Below are 9,970 nucleotides of genomic sequence, written 5' to 3'. Positions count from 1 at the left end.
CCGGGGCCGGGGCCAGAGTTAAATTCCCGCCTGTTGGGCCGCTCTAAGTGCACCGCTGCGGCACCGAGAGCCCGAAACCCTCCCACAGGACCGCGCCGCACCCCGCCCCTGAACCGCCTCGGACCGCACCGGAGCAGGCCGCCGGGTGCCAACTGGGAGGTCTGCGCAGGCGCACAAAGCCAGTCCCGCGCGGGAGGGGCGGGGTAAAGCTGGCGCGTCGCGGTCGCTCGGCAACGGCCCCCGGGAGCAGCGGGCTGGAGGCGCGCGCGGACAGCCTACATCAGACACGGCCCCCCGCGCGGAGGCGCAGCCAGTCTCACCCGGGGTCGCGGAGCCCCGCGCGGTCCTACCTCGTGGGCCCGGACGCAGGGCTACCCCCGGCCCTGAGGCCACAGCGGTGCCCGCTCGTGGTTGCCTCCCGCCCGCAGCGCCTCCGGCCCGTAAGCGGAGGTGCCGTGAGACGCTCGGCTCTGTCCAGCGGCGCCACCTCACAGCGGCTGCCCTTACCCTGCCGCTGCCCCCCGCCTGAATCACCTGTAGCAGGACAAACGGGTTCCCCTGTCGGAGCTGAGGGGCGCTGTTAGGGCGGCTGCAACAGCGCTCCCTGACTTAAGGGCCGCTGTCCCTGGGGCCCCTGCGCCCAGCAGGTAAATGCGCAAGGGGATGTAACGCGCCACCCGTACAGTGGCACCTCCTGCCGTGCCACGTCCCCCCCGGAGATAACAACCATGCCCCAACCAGGAGGCAGATGCTGCAGGACTGGGGCCGGGCAGCTGAGGGCTTCTACTAGGAGCAAGAGTGGGAGGCTGAGTCCCCACAAGTGTGCACTCACAGCCCTGGCTGGGCATGGGGCATGGTGCAGTCCTTCAGCTTGGAGCCCCACAGCTCCCAGCCAGGGGAAACCTGGCTATATGTACAACTCAAAGCTGGATAGCAACCAGCTACAAAGTCAGTACTTCTGAGTCTAACTTTACAGCTGGTTGGAGCTTTTTATGGCATCCTAGCTACTTCACATATGTAGCTGGTCTCAGGGTAATTATGCAATTAATCAGTTAATTGCAGGATACCTATAACAAGGAGAGGGGGCCTTAGGGCTCTGCTACACCTTCAGATTAAAGCTGGATAGAAACCAGCTCTACAACTGTTACACATTTGCAAACACTAGCTGTGTACCTGGGTGGCTCTTTTTATAGCTGGATAGCCATATTTATGGTGATAATTACTTGGCACATGTGGCCAGTCAAAGTTTCTTGGGTGATTTCCCCAGTGAATTACAAAGTGTATGTAATGTGCAGCATTACATGTAGTGTCTGTCCTGCTTAATGCCTTTCATCTTAGATCAGGACAGATTCATTTTCCCCCTGCTTTGCTGCAGTTGGTAGAAGATGGGAATGGATACACACTACCTCAGAAAACATGTCGGAAAGCACTTGGCTGAGGGACTTGCAGACATAGCAGAACATCAGCCAGCAGACCCCATTGATTACCTGGCGCATTGGCTTTACAGCTACAGGAAAAATATAAAGGAAGGTGAAGAGGTAAGTTTGCTTTCATTTAAAAAAATCAATTTTGAAATGTGTCCTTAATACAACTTACTTTAATCATCCTTTTTTTTATTTTGTCAATGGCATAATGTATCTGCAATGCTAGAGGAAACTTGAGGCAGCCATGCTGGAACAAGAACAGGAAAAAGTCACAAGACACCTGAAACTGATAGAAAATCAGAAAGCTAAAGAGCTTCTGATGAAGCAGGAAATTGAAGAGCAACACAAGGTTTGATAGATTTAATTTGTATATGAAATGATTAAATTGAAACTTCATAACAAATATTTTGACATGTTTAAAAGTTTTCCTGAATTTTTAAGCATGTAGAGCACTAATCTGAAAGTATATGGCAATTCACATCTAAAATGTTTATTAAAACATTTTCAATTTAATCCTTCCAATCCCCTGCAATTAAAGTAGGTAGGTAAATAAATATACCTGCTTTATAGATGTGAGAGTACTTTAAATTCTATCACATTTAGTTCATGGCATTTGGTATATTACTATCTGACAGCACACATTTATAGTCTTCATTTCTGTGAAATCTAGTTGTACTTATATTGTCACTTCTGTCTCCCTTGTTACATAAATCATAAGCAGTTTCTAGAGTTTTGTCTAGATTGGAAAAGATTTTCCAAATGTTTCTCTCTATTGCTGATACCTGGTCCAGTTCCATCAGCAATAAAACCATTTGAATTTCAAGTATAAATTCTGTCCTGTTTTGAATACTATATCACAACTAGTAAAATTTGTGGATGATGTAAAGATTGGCAGAATGGTAATAATGATGAGGAAGGTGAAGTCATGCAGAGCAATCTGGAACAAAGTGCCTTTTAATACAGGTGAATGAAGGCAAAGTTATGTATCTAGGAACAAAGAATCTGTGTCATTCCTGAAAGATACAGGACTACAAGGGGCATCCTGGAGGGCCATCAAGTCCAATTCCCTGTCCTTATGATAAATTAACCAAAGGATTATTTTTAATTTCCTTTTCAGACCCTCAGCCATATTTGCAATAATATTTAAAATGCCAACACTCTACAACATGCCATATCAAGGAAGACATTGGTCAATATATACACTCAGAAGATTCTAGTAAAAGATTCTAGATTCTGGCAAAAACACCAGGGGTCACAGTGAATAAGCAACTTTACTTATTCAAGAAATAAGACTATAGAGAACTTTTTCCTCTATAAATGATACTGGTGAGAGAGATACTAGAACACCATATAGAGTTGGAGTAGGGTGACCTTGGGCACTTGAATGCACATCAGCCTGTTTTAATGTGCATTAAAGCATCACTAAAGAAAACCATTGTTTTTAGATAATGCCCATTAAAATAGGCTAATGCACATTTCCTAGTACCTCACAATGGAGGGCACCTATACAGAAGCTTGGAGGCTACTTCAAAACTCTGGAATTCCAGCGTATCGAGTCTGCTGGAGTGTGGCAATTGCCGCACTGCAGCAGCCTCTGGTGTTTCGTGTATCAGTGTCCCTGTGCTTAAAAATGGTGGTGGGAGCACTTAAATTAAAGCTTGTTCAAGCACCCCCACTGCCATTTTTAAGCGCAGGGACACTGATACAGAAAACGTGGCAGTTCTTTAATTTGATGGCTCTAATTTAAGCGCTGCTTCCCCACCCCTGGAGCACACGTAAAAGTGCCCAAAGGTACAAGATTTAATGCACATTAACTAACATGTTAATCCACATGTAGATACTCTACATATGTCCCGGATTGGTGGGGACAGTCCCAGGTTTCAAAGGTCGGTCCCAGTTGGCTGGTGAAAATTAAAACAAGAGTCCAGGGCATGGAGGTAAAGTTGCAGGAGCTGTGAATTAGGAAGCCTTATTAACACTAATTGTTATTTCACAGGTGATTGCTAACACCTGTGAAGTGAAGAACAATGGGCCATTAATGTGTCATTGACTCACTGCAGCCTGCAGCAGCAGAGTGGGGCACAGGCAGTAGCAGCTGGCCTGGCAGCCAGCCAGGTTTCACGTTGTCCCATATAGTCACCTTAAGTCAGGGGTGGGCAATTATTTCGGGCGGAGGGCCACTTACTGAGTTTTGGCAAGGCATCGAGGGCCACATGACAAGCAGCCAGGGGCAGATAAATATTAATTTTCTAAATTTTTTAGGGGCCCCGTAGGCCAGATAGAATGGCCTGGCGGGCCACATCTGGCCCCTGGGATGCATTTTTCTCACCCCTGCCCTAAGCTGTAGCATTAGTAGTCTAATAAGGATGTTGAAAAAATGGAGGGCCCTTCAAATGCTTTTGTAGACCTGAGGGGGAAAAAAAAGTTTTGCAGTAGGGTTGGCCCTTGGGCCAGATCCAGCCTGTGAAGAGCCTGGATTTGGCCTTCTGTAGTTCAGGGAATTCATAATATGCCCAAGCAACAGAGGATGCATCCCCAGGGTCCCATTGCCTGCCTTTTTATATCTGTTCCCTTTGTGGCATCTGCTGATCAACAGAAGGATGCAACAGGTAGCAGGGATTGGGTTGCAAGCAGGACCCATAGTGGTAAAAATGTGCTAACTTCTGCTCTATAGTAAGAAATTTGAAGACGTCTGCTTGTCAAAGAAGCCCTGAGGAATGACTTAATTATAATATATAAATATCTTGTGGAAGAAAGGTTGGGCACCGAAGAGGTCCTTACCCAAAAAAGATATAACAAGAACTAGTGGTTGGAGCTGAAGCCAGAAAAGTCAAATAAGAAATAAGTCACAGAGTTTGTTTGCTTTGTAATAATGAAATAATCATTGGGATAAACTATCAAGGGAAGTAGTAGATCCTCAGTCTCTTATCTTCAGATCAAGACCAGATGTTTTTCTGAAAGATTTGCTTTAGTTAAACACAAGTTATTGAACTCAATAAATAACTGGGTGAATTTAGCAGCCTATAGGAAGTCAGGCTAGATGATCCCTTTGGGCTTTAACAGCGCTGAATCTAACCAATACAGGGCATAGAATGTTGCCAGCATCCTTTGAGCTATTTCATCCATGGTTCCTAAAGTCACTAACACTGGCTGAGCCAAAGCAGAATTAGCAATAACTAAAACAGTCCCCAGTGTAGATAAGACTCCAGAGACTGCCTCTTAAATTAACATTTGAAGCAAATCTTACATCAGCAATATGAATAAAGTTGGACACTGCAGAAATGAAGAATTTAAATGTGAGCTGCTAGGTAATGTGTGTTTAATGTTTTACATAGGTTGACACTTGAGAGCCATTAGTGCTTACAGGTTAATGATTTTTTCAAAATATTCTCCATGGGTTTAATCGTATTCCCACTGCAATTAAAAGAAAAATCCCAGTGGTTTTAGAGTGAATAATATTATACAGATGGTTGGTCATATTTTTTTGCCCTTCTTAATCAAATTTAACTTTTATCTTAGAAGATGATTACTGATCAGTGTCCAGCAGCCGCAACAGCACAACTCATTGAGAAATATGATACCCCTAATTTACCAACAGTTGTAGGGCCTGAGGAGAATGTGTTAGGAGTAAGTATTATATTATACTTAAATATACATAATGCCCAAGTATGTTTTTATACTTTCAGTTTCATATATTCATATTCTATCTGCTCCAGTTAACCAGGCACACAACACACTTTGTAAAAGTGACTCATTATATATATCAATAGACCAACACCAGTACAAAATAATTTAAATGCGTTCTCTATGATTTTTACGTAAATAAACTCATGTTTTGAACAATACTCAGAAAAGACATTTGGTTTTTAATAAACCTTGTAAGTGGCATGTTGGAAATATTGCCTATATCTCGGTTGCTTAGGGATGGAATTTGTCAGTTTTGGTATTTGTAAGACTTAAACTACAAGTTATATTAAAAATCTCCCAGGATTTTTCTTTTTTTAAATAAGAGTTAAAATTGAAAATGTAGCATCTACAAAATACCACTTCAAAAGCAATTTAAACTTTACAGGCAAAAGTCTTGAGTGTGTTTTCTTTTAAATAAGTTCCTGACATCAGCTGATTAAAGGAGGGATGTTTCAATATTGTCTTGTCTATAAATTTCCTGGCTCTCACTCAGGTGAGAACATCAGTGCTCTTTTGAGGTGGGGTCTAAAGTATGAGTGACACCTCATGAGCAAAACAGATTTGTAATTTGAAGCAATAACTCTACTTTCAAATGTCAGTCAATAAACCAACACCTGGGATTAATTTCTTCAGTCACTGACTCAAATGACATCTGCACTCACAGCCATAAATCTGGAATCATTGTAGAAAATAGTTAAGGGCAGGAAAATCTAACCTGAAATATAATTTAATTCACTGCCCCCCACCCACACCCATGAAAACCATGTGTTCTATATACCTTGACAATTGTGTGAAAGTAAGTAATAGCTGAAAATAAAATCAAATTTTTCCAAGTGAAAAATTGTCATATCTCATGACTGAGAAAACAGTCTGAAATAGAAAAGAATCATAAGGCTGGATTAATATATTGAAGTAGGCTTAGCATGTTGTGGCCATGATGGTCCAGGAAATTTGCAAGAGGCAAGAGGTTTTTTTGTGATATTTTTATTGGATCAACTGCGTAGTTGGGAGAGATGTAGGACAAACTTTCAGGTACAAAGCACCCTTTTATAGGTCTGGGAAAGAAGCAGATACAAGCTAAGCTAAATAACAGAAATTATTTGTATTTCATGTAAATGAAAGCAATTGCTTCCTTAAGTGTCACTTCCTTCCATTGCAATCTTCTATGCGTGCTGTCACTGCACCTCTGCACTAATTTTGAAGTCAGAGTTCCCCCTGGTATGAGACCCCCAAGTGTACTAGATTATGGGTATAAACCAACTTTCTGACAGTCGGATCAAGATGAGAGGCTACAATGTACCTGAAAGAAGTGGCTGTTCCCTAGTTTTGGTTTTTTATAGAATGTTAAGAGTCACCACCAAAAGTTAATCTAAGTGCTATCGTATTTTTTATCTATACATAATATGCACTTACAAAGTATTACAAACCAGACAATAGTGTAATAGTATGTGGTTTGTATATTAATCCTGGTTGTGCTTGCATGCCATTGGATTTTTTTTCCAAAGGCGTTCATGGCTTTCATTTTGTCTGTGTGTGTGTACAAAATTCATTACTTTCATGAACAAAAGAGGAGTAAGGAGAAAGAGATGGACATTTTGGTGGAAGCTAAAGCTCTTGAGACAAAGCCAAAACCAGAAGACAAAGTCAATGGAGGTGATTCAACACATGAAGATCATGATCCGAATGAGGCATTGGATATGGTTAACAGTGAAACTGTATACCAAGTCCCAAATGATGATGCTGCAGAAAAAGGTTCTTTAGAGCTTTCTGAGGAGGTTGCTGATAAAGCTAAAGAAAGCTACTAATCAGTAAGACATTACATCAAAGATAGAGTATTTCCACATAAGGAACATGGATACTGTAGAGATCCAAAATGAATATCAAGACATAAAAATGTGTGAATTGATATATTCTCCCTCTTGTTTAGGATTTTTTAAAAAGGGTTCAAGAATTCTCTTATCCTTTTCATGATTGTCTACAAATACTAAGGTCCATATCCAAAAATGTGTATGTGTGCATTCACATGTACTGGTGACTATATTTGCATGTATATGAAAACTAATGAAAAGACATACCTCTGGTACTGAGCCTTTTCTCTAAACTTGGGTATCGCTTACATCCTTGCATTCTAAGCCACCTGTTGCATTTAATTTTCAAAATGTGTGTGGTAAGAGAAATGCTACTCTACTAATTATGTACTGAAGTGTATTGGATTAAATAGAATTACTCTAACAGCTAATTTTGGAAATATGCATGATTTAGACAAGTACTAAATAGTAACTAAACCTTTCTTAGGCACTAACTAAACAAACAACTTTAAAATTTGCCTTTGTAATAAGGGCCTATCTTTTTTTAACTGACTAACAGTGTTGTTTTTTTTCTGAGTAACTGCTACTGGGTACAGAGTGTCTGGGCAAGCTCAACTGGACACTGACGGAGCCCCTTCTATTGAGGTGGGGTGTGTGTCAAGCTTGCCTACCGTCAGGCCAGCTCTACACCATTGCCCTTGAGCACTTCCTATTGGCTCCTCTACAAGTGGGTGGTGATTGAGAAACATGTCATGAGGTGAGGTCCTGCCAGTGTATGATGCCAATGTACTCCTTGCCATCCAGGACCTGGGCAACCTGGGACAGGTGGAGGCCTGCCAGTCCATCTACTTGGTGGCTTCTTCTGCCCAAGTTAACTGGGGCACGAGCTCTGGTCTGACTAGGTGATGAGTAGCAAGTGGGCTTGCTCCTACCTCTATTCCAAAACATCTCATGGAGTACAGGCTACTTTCTCTTGCTGGGAGTCTATTTGTTCACCAGTTACCCCTACCTGCCAGAGAACTGGCACTAGATGGACGTCTGGGTGAGCAGCTGCAGACATGGGTGGGCCTGCCCCAGTGTCTCTGCCTTTGCAGGAAAGTGCTGGTCATCAACCAGCTGGTCCTGTCCATGCCCTGGCACTGTTCAGCACCCTGCCCATCCCCCCCGTAGCTCCTGGCCAGTCTACAGGGAAGGGCATAGGGGTTTTTCTGGCTGGGACAACACAGGGTCTCTGCAAGTGTCCTGAGCCTCCCTTTGTGGGAAGTCAGGTAAGGCCTAGTCTGCATCTGCAGCCAGGTGCACATCTTCCACCTTCAAGCCCTGTGGAGGCTCCTATATGGTGCTGGTAGCAAAGTGGAATGGTGCCTGATTGGCTGTGCCACTATCTCCAAGAGTTCTGATATGACTGGCAGCTCTTCTATCTATGAGGTCTCCCCAGTGCAGGACCCAGAGCAACTGCTGACTTGCTCTCAGGCCCACTCCTCAGGGCCTGGAGGCTGGTCCCCACCTCCAAGTCTCCAAACAGTGTCACCTAGGGCAGTGGTCTCCAAAGTGGGGTATACGCACCCCAGGGGGGTTGTGCAAGACAATCCACTGGGGTGCGGGAAGAAAATATTAGAACTTATATTTATATAAATATGCATAGATTGGGAGTGCATGCTCAAAATTTTTTTAGTGATAGGGGTGCATGATCAAAAAAGTTTGGAGACCACTGACCTAGGGCACCAACATCCTAGCCAAACACCTGTTGAAAAATTCTTAGCTGGTGACTGCACCCAGGGCATCTCCGTTACCACCGAAGGATAGTTCTGGCCAACTCCACTCGTATCAGGGACTATGCCTGGCAGGGGTTGATGGATCCCTCTGCACTGGCCCAGAGCATGGAGCTGCCCATGCTGTGTGCTCCATGCCATTTGCTCCAGGAGGCAAAAGCTACCCTGCCACCCATTGCCCTCAACTATATCAAACACGTCCTTTAAGAGGGCAGTACTCGTGCTCGGATATCCCCCTGCCCTCTAGAGCTCGTTGTGGGGCCACTGCCTCAAAAGGCCCTATGTTGCTCCTTGTCCCACCATTTCAGAAGGCTGGGGGAAATAAAGCTGGTCTGCCTCTGAACAGCTCATCATGGCAAGCTCTACATGCTCACGCTCTGCACACTCCATCATCCCATCCTTGCATCCTGCCCAGACAAGTGGTGGGACACCTTCAGCAAGGGCAGGGGCAAAATCCACAGTGGACAAGTCTGATCCCACAGAGTCATCCTGATCCCATACCCAGGAACCATGTGGGGACTTCAGCTGGCAGGTCCTCCAAGGAACTGTCACTACAGGTGTGTATCTGGCACACTTTATGGACAGCCTCTGACACCTGCCCCTTCTACCAATAGAAGGCCCTGACACATGCCTACTTGCAGTGTGCCGAGTTGCAGTCCTTGTTCTGCCTCCTTCAGAACCTCCTGCTGAGGTTCTAGCTGCACTTCTTCCCACAGCTCTTCCATTATGCACTCCCTGGCTGTGGCCCCACCAAGCCCTGGAGATCAATCTCTTCCTGGCTCTGGCCAAGCTGGCCATCTACTAGACCAGGAAGGAGCCTCTGGCCAGGAGAAACCTGGCCAAGGGTGGAGCTGTCTTCCTCTCACTCCTTGCTTACATGCCCAGGCTGAGTTTCACTGGTCAGCATCTACAGGCTCTCTCAACTCATTCTGGGTATAGTGGGTGCTGGCCAGTGTGATCTGCTCCGGGTTGCCTCCCAGATCCCTTACTACTAACCTATAAACTCACTCCCCTTCCTGTTTTCTCGTATTTGTCTCACACAACTAGCTGGTGTATCTCCAGTAGCTTCTCTTATTAAGGGAGGTTTATAGTATTTTGTGATGGGCCTAAGTCCTTGATCTTTCAGCACATCACGTAGGCCTGTGGGTGCTGATAGATGTGCAACCCCCTGCTGTAATTCATGGCATTTGGAAGGAAGTGCCATGAGTTACAGCAATTCCCCCAAACCAGCAGACGTTCTCTGTTGGGCCGGGGGGGGGGGGGTTGAGCTCCAGTCTGG

The 9,970-nt window shown here is 44.6% G+C and overlaps 2 protein-coding genes across 4 annotated transcripts in view; one reads left to right on the top strand and one right to left on the bottom strand.

Annotated features, from left to right (window-relative positions):
- Nucleotides 1-210, bottom strand: part of DYDC1 (DPY30 domain containing 1) — an 18,109-nt gene extending 17,899 nt beyond the window's left edge. Inside the window, exon 1 of one of the 2 annotated variants that reach the window (XM_019502304.1) lies at nt 130-210. The gene's annotated coding sequence lies outside the window, so the exon portion shown is untranslated. The remainder of the gene's footprint in view (nt 1-129) is intronic. The other variant, XM_019502303.1, reaches the window with a different exon arrangement.
- A 239-nt stretch (nt 211-449) lies between these two features.
- On the top strand, nt 450-7,471 carry LOC109287333 (DPY30 domain-containing protein 1-like). Of its 2 annotated transcripts, none has more exons than XM_019502306.1 (5): nt 450-647; nt 1,376-1,538; nt 1,651-1,773; nt 4,944-5,047; nt 6,672-7,471. In XM_019502306.1, the coding sequence occupies exons 2-5, from the start codon at nt 1,386-1,388 to the stop codon at nt 6,685-6,687; spliced, it is 396 nt and encodes a 131-aa protein (XP_019357851.1). In that variant the 5' UTR covers nt 450-647; nt 1,376-1,385; the 3' UTR covers nt 6,688-7,471. The 2 variants fall into 2 exon arrangements, with proteins under 2 accessions (XP_019357851.1, XP_019357850.1); XM_019502305.1 differs by having other exon boundaries at nt 4,944-5,051; nt 6,676-7,471.
- Nucleotides 7,472-9,970: the final 2,499 nt, after the last annotated feature.

This window comes from Gavialis gangeticus, unplaced genomic scaffold (genome assembly GCF_001723915.1).
Source record: "Gavialis gangeticus isolate Ggan-Ray unplaced genomic scaffold, GavGan_comp1, whole genome shotgun sequence".
Lineage (NCBI taxonomy): Eukaryota > Metazoa > Chordata > Crocodylia > Gavialidae > Gavialis > Gavialis gangeticus.
This window is presented reverse-complemented; position numbering and strand designations above follow the sequence as displayed.

What these genes read in the sequence shown, in the direction of transcription:
- LOC109287333 (XM_019502306.1), top strand. Translation starts at nt 1,386, where the DNA reads ATGGGAATGGATACACACTACCTCAGAAAACATGTCGGAAAGCACTTG. An exon ending in ATATAAAGGAAGGTGAAGAG is followed by an intron (nt 1,539 to 1,650) that starts GTAAGTTTGCTT and finishes CTGCAATGCTAG; the next exon opens with AGGAAACTTGAGGCAGCCAT. An exon ending in AAATTGAAGAGCAACACAAG is followed by an intron (nt 1,774 to 4,943) that starts GTTTGATAGATT and finishes CTTTTATCTTAG; the next exon opens with AAGATGATTACTGATCAGTG.